This window comes from Lingula anatina, chromosome 2, assembly GCF_051362555.1.
Source record: "Lingula anatina isolate TDL-2025a chromosome 2, LinAna3.0, whole genome shotgun sequence".
NCBI lineage: Eukaryota > Metazoa > Brachiopoda > Lingulata > Lingulida > Lingulidae > Lingula > Lingula anatina.
The window spans coordinates 29501647-29517786 of NC_141768.1; the positions used below are offsets into that span (position 1 = coordinate 29501647).

The window sequence follows — 16140 nt, forward strand, 5'->3', positions numbered from 1 at the left end:
GCAATTGCATTTGTTTTGTTTACATATAATATGAAAAGCACCGGGTTCAAAAAAAAAATGAAATGTTGATGAAAAGCACAGCATACTGCTGGACAGCATAAGTCATCTCAGTATCTCAGTATCTCCTCAGGACGTTTACCCATCGGCTATCTTTAAGTACATTAATATAACCTTCTCCTTTGATGCTAAATCTTTTTTTAGCAATGAATGGAAGTCTTTGAGATTTTGTTTCAAAGGTGGTTGTAGTTTGCACATATCGGTCCCTAGTGCCTGACATGGGGGCTTGTCAGTTACTGTACTGAGATAATTAGTGCTGACAACCACTGCCTCCCTGTTGGAGTATGGACGTATAAATTCTAAGTGCAAGGAGCATAGTACGTTTTAACTCTGATGAATACGGGCATACCTAAAAAAGAAGGATTACTCCAATACAGATAGAAGATATCAGTACCCATTGACCAGTTATTGTCACCCTGAGTTCCAGAGGTCAGTGGAAACCCCTCTCTCTCTCTCCTACCCTCTACCAGGGTCACAGATTGATTTTTTTTCTAGATATTCACATACATACTGGTGATACTGGCCAACTCTTGACACGATTTTCTGCTGCTGAAGAAAAAATGCCCATATTTAATCTGCAGCAAAGGTAGAGAGGGTACCTCTTTCCTATCAGTATGCCCCTGACCAACCACTGCTTGAAACAGCAGAGGCTTGTCGAAAGCGGAGTGGTGAGTTTTCAATGGCCTCTTAAATTCAGGGTGGCTAAAGCTGAACACGCTGTCTTACTAGTTGGCACAGAATTACTGCATAATGTTTTTTGAAAATGAGTGCATGTTTAAACGCTATTTTTATCCGAAAGAAAATGTTAACGAGAAGATAAAATTTGAACTGCACCTTCAATTTTTCCGATGAAGCATAATAAATATAAAATCAAGGTTAAAAGCGCGGTGTGACCGTAACATCAAGCTAATATAAGAAACTTGGCAAGCGGTTGACCGCACGCGCTCGGGCACGCGCACGTGTTATTCAACATATTACGGCCTACCGACGCGTAACACTGCGTGCAAGGCTGCATGCCTGCACCTCAAACGGGAGTCTGGCAAGTTCAGTGATATGAAATCGAAAACAAGGGCCAAAACAAATAACCTTTGCACGAATTCCGTGCCAAAACAATTTGCGTCGTTCAACTTTCTCCTCAGTTAGTTTGTTTTTAATTGAAGAAAAAACATTCATATTCTGGGAACTATTAAATTTTGGACCAGATTTCGAACAATACAGCTTCTTTATAAATATGGTAAATATTTATTTTGGCATATTTCTGGGGTTTTCTTCTTTCTGTTTGCTCATTATAATATTACAAGGCCACACACTGCTTACTGTTTGAAGTTGTTCGTACACATTTCTCGGACGCAGCTGTTGGAAGCCAGAAATAGCTTTTTCGAACTGAGTCACATTACACTGAAATGTTCAATCAACTGGGCTTAGCCTTGAACGTCGTTAGAGAAACTACGTCCTTCTAAACCAAACAAACATCGATGGTAGATTTCCTTCATTCTGTGAAAGTATGCCGTTTTCATTGTCACAACTAACCACTCGCTATCATTTTCGCGGTGATGGTGGTTGGGGAGTGGGGATAAGGGGGTGAGGAGGGCAGCTTTGTGGTGGTGATCATAAAAATAACAGTTAATATATATCAGTATCACCCACCGTCACATCAAAACTACCTTCATTTCTGACTTATTTATTTGATTATTTTATCACATTTCATCACTTCAGCGTTATTTTCTTATATTTATTATGAATATTTAAGTATCTTTTTCTACAAATCCATTCCCGTTGTCGAGATTTGATTATTCTTATTTATGATAATTCAAATCTCATTTATTTATCTATTTTCAATGCAATTTGTTTTATCATTACGAATATATCGGAAGTCATGCTATCACATACAGTGAGTCCGGAAGCTTAAAAACTCTCTACGTGCATTTATAGAAAGTGGAAATATCTGCTTCATGATCTAACTGAAAATATCTCAATTCCACCCACACCTTTTATTGAGTTCGCATTAGTGAAGATATAATTGACAAATATGTCAGTAAACGGTAGCATTCCAGCCAGTCTGCGGTTTCACTTAAAGACTTTGGAAGTGTCAATCAACGACAGTGAGGGGAAAGCGAAACAATTACGAGGTCAAGAGTCAGTGATTTTATTGTGTATAATGATAGCTAAAGTAGACAGTAATGCGATGCTAAAGACAACATTTCTAGAATTTTCTTTCCCCACATGTTGGCAACTTCGAATGTCTTGGTGTCGAGATGGAATGCGACAGAATAGAGTCGCTCGGCCGCTTCGTGATACTGGAAATGTGACTCTGACATGTGAATGACGTTTGTACGGTAACAATATCAATAATGACGAAATCGTGTAAACGAATTCCAAACCATAGATGTCTAAGGGTATCTCCGCCCGCTCGGACATCGCTCCGAGCCATTCTTCTCTCGGGTGAAAGGTCAAATTGCTTTTCTTAACGAAAACATCCTGTTAAGAAACGATTACTTTGGTATGAAAACATAGTAAACATAATTCTCTCCTTCACGTCGCGATCGGTATGTGGGAGGAAGGAGCTATAAATATCAACACGTCCTCTCGCTCAGCTGATTCACCAAGAGTAGATGAACTTGTACACATTACACGATGAAACACGTGCTTCTGATGTTCGGCTTTTTACAGGTAAGATATCTTTTGATTCAAATTCATGAAACTTTATAAGGTGATATTTGAGGAAATTCAGTTTAATTGTGTGAAGGGCTAGGGGTTAATTGTGAAGGTTAGTTTTTAAAAATGAAAAGTGCACGTGTCCTTTCTCTTAGCTACGCAACATGTGCGGCATGTAGTTGACTATCACTGAGTAAAACGCACAACTTTCGGATTTACCGGTGCTGTTACAACCAATTATATAAAGATAAGAAATAACACGTCAAGTGTCATAGAACGTATTATCTAGACTTTTATTATCGCACCGCTTTTTGTGTAAATACATCCCATTGCAAGATATTTCGGAAAAATTACACAAGCAAACTCGTATGGAATACTATTACACTTGATTAGACTTCATTTTGACTAAACCTCCATCGTCTCTTTGAGTTGTTGCTAACCTCCTGATTATTGCATATCTGCAAATCGTGGGGAAAATAAGAAAAATTAGACGTCACCACCATTAGTATTACCAGTTAAACTATTACTACAATCAGTACTCGGTCCGAAAGTAAGTTGCAATGGTAAAAGTCGACTTTTTATGTCCCCCAGGGAGTTTGTTTGCGTTTTTTCTCTTAGCAAAACGTGGTATTCGCATAATTTCGTGTGTTTTATTGCGATTATTGAGTTCCAATAACATGTAGTTATGGCTAGTAGTAAGGAAGGGAGTAGTAAAGAAGGAAGAGTCACATTCCGAGGTGGAGGGGTACCCTCTGCCAGGGCGACATCGATTTTCCACAGATATTCACAGATATGTCTCTAGATAAATAGAGTCATTTTGGTCTGATGTGGGGGGGGGGGGGGGGAATGAAATTTGTTGGATGTGGGCCATACAAGTGGTCGTCTATTGCGGTCAGTTTTGCTGTTATTTTTCATCCCAGTACTCTAACTATGTCTTAACCCGTATTTCAGTGGACTGCTGGCAGTATCCTAGCACCGCTGCCTTCCTACCTTCTCTACCCACAGGGAGATAAACCCGACAAAACTTACTCCAGGAAATGTGACAAGAAATGCCCTTATGGGTATGAGAGCGACGTGGAGGGGGTGTCGTTGTGCCAGTGCCATAACCCGTGCTCGGTAAAGTGTAAATTACATTCATTTTATTTCTATAGTGCGAGCTGTATACAGCGTCAGTGTTCATTTATCATGTGTGATAAGTGAACAGCAACAGATATAATGAAGAGCGAAAGATGATAGCGAGGTGGAAAATAAACAAATTACAGTATTTGCATGGAGAAAAAAACAGGTGGAGATAATGACTAGATATACAATGAAGCGAAACATAAAACAAATATTTTATAAAAGATATATCAAATGGATAACTATGAACTTTGCAGTCACAGTTTCATGAGCCCACCGAGTAACGGTATGAGGCTTTAAAAGAAGTGGGAAGGGTTCGACACAGCTGTTTTTGGCTACGGGTCCAAAATCAAATATTTCTACGAATGTCCTTCACCACTCCATTCCTCCTATTCACTCTTTACTTGAAGCTTATTTTGCTAGGGCGTGAATACAGCGCTGAATACAGAATAGGATAGGAGGCGACAGTAGTAAAGTATTGAAAGTTTTAATAAAAGTATGGAACAATAGCAGAATGTCATAAACTCTGAATGGGCGTTGTGGATTTTTATCCTGCCAGTTGCATTCTGTATGATTTAATGCTTTCTTTTGTGCACGCATGCTCTTAAACATAACTCTTAGTTATAGCTCTCATTTTCTTTCTTCTCTTCTCCCACCCCCTCCCTCCTCATGCATCGTTCTTTTCTTTCTCGTGTGCGCTTTCACGTCTCCGTGCTCTTAATCCCGTCCTCTTCTCAGTCCTCTTCATCTCCTCTTCCCCAACTATCTTCCCCTTTTTATCACAGTAGAGAGTATAGTATTATAGTGTTAGCGGGAGCAGCACAATTGTTTACAGTCTCTTTTTCTGCTGTAATTTCAGAGCGTCATGTGTCTTGATGGGTTCCAGTGCGTCGTTCAAAAGCCCAAGCTTTGTAACCAGGAGTTTTGCAGATATTTCGCATCGTGTAAAGGTATAAATTCATCAAAGCATTCGAGACTTGAGCTTCACTTTGTAGTCACTTGCCTTTTAAGCTGTGCGTATCATTTGTGGGGCGGGGGAATCTCCAGAATCCGCCATTGATTTTACGAAGGCGAAGAAATATCTATATACTTCCTACTGGGGTATATGCTGTGACAACTACAAAAATGCGTTTGATTTTTGAAAAAGAGCCTTGAACATTATAGTAACACGTGCACGTTTCATTTGAACCCGGTGTTTTGTATCTTCAAACAAACAAAAAATATTAGTGAAATCCGAGATAGGCGTAACCACTATCGAGAGGGTCTAAACGGGTTAGCCTCGCATTATTAGCTGAGATTACATTTGACAAATATCACAATATAACGTGATGTATGGGGTTCGTGAAACGATTTGATGAATCCATGCCCATTTCATTTAGAGCCCTATTTTGTAGAAAGATTGTTGACATCCAACCACCGCTCAAGGTCACAAACGGCCTAACAACTAACAAGGCTTTCAGTCTTACATATCCAACTTTTCAACAAGGTGCCCTGTTGTTAAAGATCTCGTTATGTTAAAGATTTGCCAAAGAAAGTAGTTCTCGAAAGCATTAATTAATTTGAACGACTACTCTAGTTTTTATTTTTCGAAAACAGATGGGGTCAGTGACAGGTTCTTAACCGTTTTGAAAATTGTACCAAAAGCACAACAGGGCTGACAATACAGTGATCTCCCCTTGTTCACTGCACCGCGTGTTGGGTAAACATTCTCTTTTAACGTAACATACTCGTGCCCTGGGATGGCAATCAACTGGAGGTCATCGCAGGGTCAAAATAACTTTCTCCACCCAGGGCAATCACTAGATCTTAATGCACCCATTTAACGAGTTGACAGAACTGACATTTCATAAGATTAAATAAAGAAAAATACGCAAGGTATGCAGAAACCTAATGTTTTGCAGAAAAGGCTTGTTATTTTAAGTTGTAAGACAAGAAAATGCCATACATGTCATGTCAAAACATAATCTTACATAAATAGAAGAGTTCAACCCACAATATTCTCTGGTGTCGGGTAAAGTCGTGTGCGTGTTTGTCAACAAATCTACAAGGCCATTAACTGTGTTCAAAGTATCAATTTAGGGCAGATAACAGGTTGACGTACTCCCCACAAGGAGCACGTATTTGAATCCTTCATCGGAAGCCGAGATGTCAAAATATCGAATTCTCTCTGTTATTTAATGGACGTGCTTATAATTCGCATTGCTCAATGCCAGCAGCACTTACTGTGAGATATAAAATTGGGTTAAATACAAAAACTCAATCTAGTTGGTGAAATTCATGAGGGCAAAGGAAATATTTATGGGGATGTTGTCCCACGGCTTCGGTTTCAGGCCTGTAGCTAAATACCCAGGTACGCCTGGCAGGCCAGTTAATGCTTTTTGACAAAAATGGAGGCATATTAGCAGTCAAAGTAGTTGTACATAACTTTACCGCTATTTATGAACCTATCCAAATAACATTATGTGAACGGAAGTCAAATGCACGCTTTTGTGGGAGCAGTTAAGTTCCATTAAAATACGATTTCCACTGATAACGTACCCCCCCCCCCCCCCCCCCCCCCAACACACACACAATACGGCCTGGGAGGTTGTAGTGGCAAGCTATTCACAAGTATATAATGATAATCCCATTCTTCTATCGCGGTTATTTCAAATGATATTTAAGGTTTGGACTCGCAGAGAACTGCAAGTAGAAAAAAAGTGAGTAGGCCTAGTTTTAAAGGCATAGGGGACGTGCTTTATTTAGTAAAAGAAAACGAGTTATGTGATTAATAACATTTGCATAACTTGAACGTGCTTTGTAAAATGATTATTTAAAATTGATAAGTTGATAAAAACATCAAAACTCGAGAATACGTAATATAATTAATATAAAATTAATGCCACTGAATATTTACTTCTTTGAACGGTAGCATATAAGCATTTTAAAAACGCTATTCTAATAGTAATATTTGGCTTCGGAGGACAATGCAAGCCTACTGGATTAAAGCATTGTATGTATTTCATTTTTTCAGATGTGAACGTATGTGCACTAACCCATCTAGACAACTCACATCAGTGCACAACCGGGATGACGAGGTGGTACTATGACCAAAAGACAGGGAAGTGTCGCCGTTTCTTTGGCTGTCGCGGAAAGGGCAACAACTTTTCACGGAAGTGGGAGTGTAAGCGCAAATGCCACCCAAAGTTTGCAGGACTAGAGGTGCCGCCTAGAATTCGAAACAAGCTGAAGAGGAGGAAGCACAGCAGAAAAGTGAACCGAGAACGTATTAATAATAGGCCAAGTTTCCACTCCACACGTCAAGAGGAAGCGAAAAAAGGTGGGGTCAAGTTGCAGGATAGCCAGCTGGTTTAGCGTGGAATTTTAGTTAAACTGGGAAAGTATAGCCAGAGGTCCCTTTAAAGCAACAACAAGCCCATAGTTTTCGATTTATTCTAAGTTAAACCCTAAAACGAATAAGATTTATATACAAAACCTCAGAGTGCCTAGCTGTCTAAGGTACATTTTTTCTGCTGCGTTCAACAAACATCGGCATTCAACAACATGTGCTGCATGTGCTTTTCAATTAGTGGGCCGATTAAAAAAGCAAGTTCCAACAGAGGAGGAAAGGGATGGTTCAGTTTAGCCTCACAGTTAAGTCAGCTGTTAGAGAGTAGTTGCCAAATGGCGTATCTGCTTATCCCGCAGTTGATAATAGCTCACTAGTCTTTTAAGACTTAAATGTATTACGCCGAGGATAAACTTTTTGACAGACAATCCATTTTCAGTGCTTTACATCACGCGTTTAGTTATTTCTGTTATTTGGTAGTACTGGAATGAATATACACTCGAAGCACTCATGCCGAAGTACCCGGTTTCGTGTCGTAAACAGCAGCGTTATAAAGAGAAATTCCGATTGTGGATCACGTGCCGGATATATAAACCTAGTTAAATCACTACAAATGGAAACGCCTTAAAAACGAATGCCAATAATGGATCAAAAGCCGTCGAATTTACCCTGCCGTACACTAGCGGATTCAGTAATCAAATAAACCAGTTGAACAAAATGTGATCTAATCTGTTCAAGATTCGGTTATCACGTATGACTGAACAAAGATTTTTTTATCTGAAAGTGAACAATATCAGTATAAGACCAATGCCTTTGGAATGTGCAAATATTCGTTTCTTAAGTCTATTCTGTCAATCCTTTGACGCACAAATCGCTCATCCCTTTTTCGCGAATTACAAAAATCTGCCCCCTTTAGCCCCCAGTGGCACGCTAACCACAGGAATGCACTTAAAGTAAAGAAACATCAGTGTGACAGCTCGTTATCCCAAGTGTGGGTGGAACGTGCTATTTTAGTTTCAACGTCTCAGTCACCACGTGTTGCGTTACCCGTGTTAGGTGCCAGGATTCCCAACAGTAGAGTAGGCCTCTCTTCAAATTAGGGCACGTAAAAATTACATTCCATTGCTCGATATTGACTCAATTATTAGAATTATTGGAAACGCAACTACAAGAAACCAAACCAATGTATTGTCGTAGACAATAGTAGTTTTCACTCTATAATTTTTCGCAATAAATAAAAGAATCCAGTTATTATTCAGAATAATTTATATATAAGAATAACAGACCCAAAATTTGCTTACGTAACAAACTTATATTTCTAGATACTCGCAGATACGTTATGATTGCGATATGATATCATTTACAAAAAAAAAAAAAAAAAAAAAAATTCAACGTCATAAATAATAGCAGAATCCTCCTTAGATAACTGCTGTTGGTAAAAAGTGTTTGTATATAAAAAAGACTTCGGAATCTACAAGGAACTTATCTCTTTAACCACCATGTTTTGCTGTTCGCAGCATCATAGGTAGGTTTAAGTCCCAGTCAGTACCATATTTTCAGGGTGGGTGGAGACCATGATCATTCATGACCACAGGTATAGACTATGGCCTTTGATATGTAAACTTAATTGATTTATTCAACGCTACATTTTCATGGTCGAAAAGGTTGTCAGTTCACGGACCAATGAAATGTTCTTGTTGAAGACCGCTTGGATACTCCTTCCAATCTCATCATATCATAGACGAGTATGTTTTCACCTTACAGTATGAAAATAGTTTTTAAGATTTCTTTTGATTTCACTTTTTTCCAGATTTGTCAACGCCCGTCATGGAATATAAAGCCAAAACGTTAGAGCTCCAGTTCCCTACATGTCCGCCTGACGCCCCGTTTCAGCAGTGTCCTATCCACCCCTGCAGCCATTGCAGAAATAGGAACATTATCTGCATCCCAAATTTTTGTGGAAAATGCGGGGCTTTTTACCTGCATTTACAGACAGGAAAAATGTTAGAACGGTGCTCAGTGCCTGGCTGAGATAAGCAGAAAATGGTGAATGTTTATTTCATATCAAGAGGAATAAAACGGGGAAGTTATCTACCATGAGCGTAATCCTTTGTTCCAGACGACGTAATTCGACAACATCTTGCAAGATTTCGTCTGCTCGTTGCCGCTTCACTGGGTGAAATTTTAACAAATTTATTGAAAACAACAGTGAAAGGACGGTACGACTACGCGTGGTAATTTGTTTTTCGACATGGGGAATTATTTTCCTTGTATCTCTCAGCTTCATCTCTAACCACATTTCTCCTACAGGTATGGAGGACGGCTGTGGCTTTCAAAGAGACCTATCGAAATCTGCGTCCAAACAAAATTTTAGTCAGTGGCAATTCAATTCAACTGGCAACAAAATCAAAGACAAATGCGCAACTCCCCGCGCGGAGGACAGTACAGTATTACACCAATGGCACTATTGGTACACCATCCGCATAAAACGCTGTTTCAGCTTCAACTTACCGACTATCAGAACTCTGCTTTGGAATATATTCAACCTTTGTTTCATAAATTGAATCTAGTTAATTCACGTGTTCCAACCAATAACGTTTCCCACAACCCAAATTCTATTGTACAAAACATAGAACATGCTAAAAAAGAAAAAAAAACATTATTTATGTGTACATAGTATGTATTTATTGTCAAGGTTTGTACATGAAGTGGCTGTATATCAAAAGATACTAAATATGTACAATAATATGAAGCGCACTGGAGAGCATGCACTAAATCATTATTTATGTTAACTTATAAAAAGATATATTTTGTTTCTGTATGATAAGACTTTCAAATAAAAAGACTTATTTTTTAAAACATCTGTACAGTACTGTTTGATTGAAACTGAAACGCCAAGGAAATTTGTGCAAGTGTGACTGGTCCAAATTTATCATGGTTTCTTCAGGCAAACATTGTGTTAATTGTACTATGCACAACAATGATTGTGACAGCAAGGCTGGTTCATGTCTGCAGGGCATATAATAAAACAAACAAACAAACAAACAAACAAAAAAAAACTATTTGTTCAAGAACTGAATGAGCTGTGGCACATAATACTAAATGCTATCTAGATACCTTTTTCTCTGACTTTTTTTTCATTTTTTCTTGTGTAATAGTGGTAAAAAAGGAAATCGTCTCTAAATAGACTTTATCTGGCTACAAGTCACATGGTCAATACCCTATGATGTAGGGTTGAAACATGCCTCATAATTTAAAAAAGTTTACCTCTTTAGTAATTATTTTTCTTGTCATGATTTTAATGGATTTACAGACTAAAGACCATTGCTGTCAACTGCTAAAATGTCTTCAGTTTTTTTGTCGCATGAATTCAAGTGTAACAGAATCCAGTGTAACAATGCATCCCAACAGACTCAAGTATGATCTTAATGTTTACAACATTTTTATCAAGGAATGTATAGTTTATATTACATAACTGAATATAATGCTAAATATATTACAATCCCTAAATCTTATTCTGAATTCAAATCTGCATAACATCAATGTAAAAAGAATGAACATTAAAATAAATACAGCACTCACATAAACTTCAACACTCAACTCTGTTGACTTGATTGTTTTGTTAATTTTTGACGCACAGTAATATGTATCTTCTTGGTCCTTTGACAGACAGGTCTTCATAGTTTAACAGCAGTTTCAATTTGCACATCATAAACTACCACCCACAACCACATTTAAATGAAAAGGATCACACTGTAAAAACCACATGTAGGTTTTGTATGATGACAGAAGGAAACATCTATACCAGGCTGCTTCTAGCATTGTTTTAACTACAACTGTTTACAGGACAGTCTCCGAAAACTCAATGTTCAGGTCATGCTGTATAGCCTGTATCAACCTTATGTTATCTGGCTCATCCACTCATTGTTCTGACTGCTTAACAATGGTGTACTTCCAGTAGTCAGTCTGGTTCAAATGGTAATGGTCTTAGCCAGAGTCTCATGATACACATCAGTGTTACATGCATCTCAAAAACACATATCATTAACCTCAAAGGCTTGGGTATTAAGAGTTAGACAAACACATATTAACACTTAAATAAAATTACAATTTTGACACTTGAGCAGAAAAATGAGAAAATCACATTTAAGTTCAGTAACTTGAACACATATGCAACATGCAGTATTAGTTTCATATTGGAATGAGGCTAAAATCACTCTCTTTTTGCTTTCCAATCCTTGAATCCTTGTATCCTCTTCTTTGATCCCATAATAAGCAATCTGAAAAGATCTGATATTGTTTAGAGAAAGATTTGCCCCAAAATCAAAACCTATTGTCATGGAGCATAAAATACTTTTATATACAATCAAAAGTAAGATGTTGAGTACATCTCCAAGGATGTGAGATTGTTTCAGGATAGAAATGGTCCAGAGAGACCAGACATAAACTGTAAAATCAGCCAATCTGTCAAAACTATTAGCTAATGAATGCAAACTTAACCTTTTCTTTATATTTAGTTTGTAGATTTTGACATTCGAGATACAGCAAACTTAAATATGCCAAACTGATTTTTAGGTAGACAAATTGTTAATGTACCACAATTTGAATCTTTATTTTACCAAACATACATACATACATACATACATACATACATACATACACTGTACTTGTGCACACACACACACACACACAAACACACACACACACACAGAATAAATGATCAAATGTATGTGCATAATATATGCAATTATGTGGTGTCAATACCAACTTTGTAACAACAATACTTACGAGTCAAATAACCATGGACAATATTGTGCAAGATATGCATAAAACAATACAGGGTGTGTTGAAATCCAGACTTCTGATGACTGGTTAGCAATGGCCACAGCCATAAGGTGGGCACATCTCTCTGTTGGCATCCGTACCATATCCAATGAGGCACATGCATCAGGACCCAGCACCTTTGAGTAAAAAAAATTCACTTACAATATGGCCTAAAGCAATATGGGCATTATCCAAATAGCTTATAAAGAGACTAGCAGCAGTGTGTGATGACATATTAGGCTGGCATAAGCGGGAGAATCCTCGAGTGGTTGGGTGGTGAGGCCGTACGAGCTGGGAATTTTGTCCTAGACAACAATACAAAATTGAGATGCAAAAGATGTTCTGCTGTGCAGTCTGCAAGTTTTCCATTGTTTTTGAGTCCACTGTCCTCTAAATACTGTATATCTTGCTTGATTTTACATTCAATCACAAGACTTCAGGTTATCTTGGATTATGCTCATCACTGCTCTTTCTAAGTCACTGTGGCAAAACTACCATTGACTACACAAAAGTTCTCAAATACTAGTATCAAATATAAACAATAATGTAAAAATGGATAATAAAACAAGAATGACTAGTTTAAACTATGAGGAATGTGAATGTGTAACCTTGAACATAATAAGATATTATGTAATAATAGACCATAAAAATGGAAATAACTGCATAATTATCTGTTCATACTTCTCCAACATTAGCCGTGGCAGCAGCTCTCAAAATATTGGACTTGACAGGACCTGGGTTCACTACAGTCACCTTGATGTTGTCAGCATGTACTTCAGCACGAAGGGAATTACAATAACCCTAGTGGAGATTTAGAAACAAAAAAGATACAGCAAAAACAGTTATTCCAATTGCTCTTCTCTAACTTTTTTTGTCCTATTTTAATAATCAAATTTAAATGGGATAAAACTTGGGCAAGAAGAAATCTTCAAAATATTCTCCATTAGTGTTTTTTTTTTTTAATTTATAAAAAAATTTTCCATCATGAAAACATTGAATTATTACTGGCAGACCCAGAACATCAGTAAGAGGCAGCCACGGCCAGACCTGCCTGGTACTTGCAAATTTGCAAGAGGCAGATCTACTACTTTTACTTACTTGCATGGCGTGTTTAGTTGCACTGTAAGAACTGCTTATTGGGGTTCCTGCACAAAAAACAGACACTTCCCATAAGAATTTATTTATTCCACAAATATGGTTCTCATACATACTCATAACCTTACAAACATATCATCCAATATTTTCCTCATTGTCAAGTTCAAAAAGATTAATGAAAACGTGAAATATTCTCAGAGCAGGTTCAGTCTTCAATCTAGAAAACATTTTCAGGTTTTTACACTGCAGTATCCATCTGTGTACCTTCATACTTGCATGCATGGAAATAACCACCAAGTACCTACTATGCACATCTATTAATCATGATATCAGATAATACGTATAGACAAATACTCCTACATACCAAATTTTCCTGTGACACTGCTTGTGACCACAATGTGTCCAGACTTGTTGGCTATCATGTGCGGCAGGACCTCTCTGGTCAGGGCTATTGGGCCAAACACGTTGACTTCAAACAATGCCTTATCCACTTCTAAATCCACATCAGCAAACAATGCTCTCTGACTTCTACCTGCATTATTCACCAGGACATCTATCTGAATACGAGATACATGGAAAATTAAGCAGAATGACAGGCATGTATACAATCATTAAACAAACAAACAAACAAACAGAAAAAGCTACATTTTCAAAAGAGTTTAGGCATAGATATAAAAAAAGTATCTTGAAAATTTGCATATGTTATAACTTCTCCTAAAAAAACAGGGCAGAACATCTTCGAAGAACCAAAATTAAAATGTTCATTTTGTTTTGAAATTGGAATTCTTCAGTGCAAAATTTCTCATTAGACTCTTATAATTACACAATGCATTACAATTACATGTGAAATGGGCATGAAAAGAACATCTGCAATAATAAAAAAAAAGAAAAATCAGACATACCCTTTCAAAGACCTGAAGCACCTTGCCAACAGCGCCAGCATGCATACTATAGTCTGTGACATCCAATGGAAGAACCATTACACTAGATTCTGTCACTTTGCCATTAGCTAAAATATGTTGAAATTGTTGTTACTCAAACCAACCTAAAACCACATTATATTGCAATCAAAATGGGCATAAGAAGAACTTTTGCAATAATCAAAAAGAAAACAAAAATCGGACATACATTTTCAAAGACACGAGATTGTTGTTACTCAAAACCAAAATAAAATCATGAAATATTGCAATCAATGTAATATACTACTGTAAGATGTGTACAATATAATCAGAATGAGAGGAGAAACAAAAAAAAATTGCAGAGAGAATAGAAACAGAAAGAGGAGTTATGACTGAAATCTATGCATTTTCATATATATGCTCCATATTTAATCTATTGTGCAAAGCAGCATTTTTTAAATTAAGCCCCCCCCCCTTTATAATCAAGTACTATTTTTATTTTAGAAACAGATAGATCTACACAATTATAAAAACATGTAATATCACTCAAATCAAGAAAGTATTAACACAATACACTCTGGCTCAAATGTGGCTCAAATGTATAGAGATGTACATATGCTTACCAATGCATGCTTTCTTCACTCTCTCCAGTTCATTCTCATTCCTGGCAGAGAGCACAAGCTTGCAACCCACTGCTGCTAACTCATAAGCCAAGTATTCTCCAAGTCCACTAGAAGCGCCTGTTATCCAAACAACTTTATCTTGTAAAACATCTGAAATATTTGCATGTGGAAGAAATTTTAACTTTTTATAGGGGTACATGTACAGGTATATTATATAAAAGCAAGCACACACAAACATGTTACGCCCACATACTCATGTTTTCAAAGCTAAAAACATGTACTTGTGATATAAAACAGCTCATTAAAATGGATGAATAAGAATTCATACAGTGATACAAGTGTGCAGGTAGGTACACAATAAAATTGTGCAGCGAAACAACTTCTGATTAATGAAATGTGTAATTCTCTACTGCTATAGTCAATAGCAATACAAGAGTCAATATGGTCACAGTCACTATCATTCCTTACCAGGTTTTAATCCATATCTTTCTGCATACATCAAGAGAATATCTCCATCCAGAATTGCAAACACAATAACCAGGGCTATTGCTATTAATATTATCATCCATGTCAACCACTCCATAATATTTGAGTCCTCTCTGCCTGAGAAACAAACACAACTTGGTCAGAATATTTTCCTTTAATTGATAAGAGCTAAAAGATGCTTTATAAATGATAATTGATCCAAATTTTCTTGTCTATACCATGTAGTCCCTCAGAGTTAAAACTGCAAGAAAGAATTCACTGATTTAATCCAATCACTAATTTAAACTTGAACTTTTTCATCAACAACCAGTCACTTTAATACTGGTCCCATACCAAATATCAGTAAGGCCTGATAAAATTGATTTATGTAAGTTGTTAAACAACAACTTAGTATGACAATCCTTATTTTGAGGAAATTAAAGTTTATTTTTGCACCTATTTTTCTGCATGTATTGGGTATTGGTTTGATAAAGTGGGCGAAATTAACAACTGCGACCCGGTTAACAAATCTGCAACTGACCCTGTTAAACATAATTAAAATTAAAAATAATACTGTATCTTACGTCAGTGATCTAATCAAAATTTGTACGCGTGTTATATTTTATTATTTTAAATTTAAATTTTTATTACATGCTTTGTTTTAATATAATTACCTATGATTTAATTTGGTTTGATATAATTCAATTCATTTAAATTATTTATTTTCTGTACGGGATGTTAGCTTGTTATGACAATGTTGTATTTGTTTGAAAACTAACATGAAATGAATTGTTTTGTTATAGATCAATGCAGATAAATCAAAATCCGAGGAATCCGAAGAGTGACCCAATGAGGACTTCAAATAATTTATCATTCAAGAGGTATTTTTATAAAACATGACATTTGTAGCAGAAAAATTATACTTACAGCTATAAACAGCCCGATACCCTGGTTATTATGGTACCTATGAAGTACGGCTTGACTTTCAAGGATACCCCAATTATGATACAAGTTTAGAAAAAGTCGAGACAGTCTATGTCTACGCCAAAGTGTAGCATGGATACAACTGTTTTCC

General features: G+C 36.9%; 2 protein-coding genes across 2 annotated transcripts; one reads left to right on the forward strand and one right to left on the reverse strand.

Annotated features, from left to right (window-relative positions):
* Positions 1-2544: 2544 nt before the first annotated feature.
* LOC106155164 (uncharacterized) lies at positions 2545-10018 on the forward strand. The gene is made up of 5 exons (XM_024074302.2): positions 2545-2727; positions 3664-3828; positions 4691-4781; positions 6845-7150; positions 8970-10018. The coding sequence occupies exons 1-5, from the start codon at positions 2692-2694 to the stop codon at positions 9188-9190; spliced, it is 819 nt and encodes a 272-aa protein (XP_023930070.2). The 5' UTR covers positions 2545-2691; the 3' UTR covers positions 9191-10018.
* On the reverse strand, positions 9819-16126 carry LOC106155170 (dehydrogenase/reductase SDR family member 7). Its single transcript, XM_013529859.2, has 9 exons — positions 15993-16126; positions 15069-15203; positions 14601-14750; positions 13981-14087; positions 13443-13635; positions 13082-13128; positions 12665-12784; positions 11948-12120; positions 9819-11439 (listed from the first exon to the last, which is right to left on the reverse strand). The coding sequence occupies exons 2-9, from the start codon at positions 15181-15183 to the stop codon at positions 11373-11375; spliced, it is 972 nt and encodes a 323-aa protein (XP_013385313.2). The 5' UTR covers positions 15184-15203; positions 15993-16126; the 3' UTR covers positions 9819-11372.
* Between the last annotated feature and the right edge of the window lie 14 nt (positions 16127-16140).

Coding starts and splice junctions, on each gene's coding strand:
- LOC106155164 (XM_024074302.2), top strand. CDS start 2,692: ATGAAACACGTGCTTCTGATGTTCGGCTTTTTACAG. Junction 3,829..4,690: donor AGTGCCATAACCCGTGCTCG/GTAAAGTGTAAA, acceptor CTGTAATTTCAG/AGCGTCATGTGTCTTGATGG. Junction 4,782..6,844: donor ATATTTCGCATCGTGTAAAG/GTATAAATTCAT, acceptor TCATTTTTTCAG/ATGTGAACGTATGTGCACTA.
- LOC106155170 (XM_013529859.2), bottom strand. CDS start 15,183: ATGGAGTGGTTGACATGGATGATAATATTAATAGCAATAGCCCTGGTT. Junction 14,751..15,068: donor AAGATATGGATTAAAACCTG/GTAAGGAATGAT, acceptor CAAATATTTCAG/ATGTTTTACAAGATAAAGTT. Junction 12,121..12,664: donor CCACGGCTAATGTTGGAGAA/GTATGAACAGAT, acceptor TTTTACTCAAAG/GTGCTGGGTCCTGATGCATG.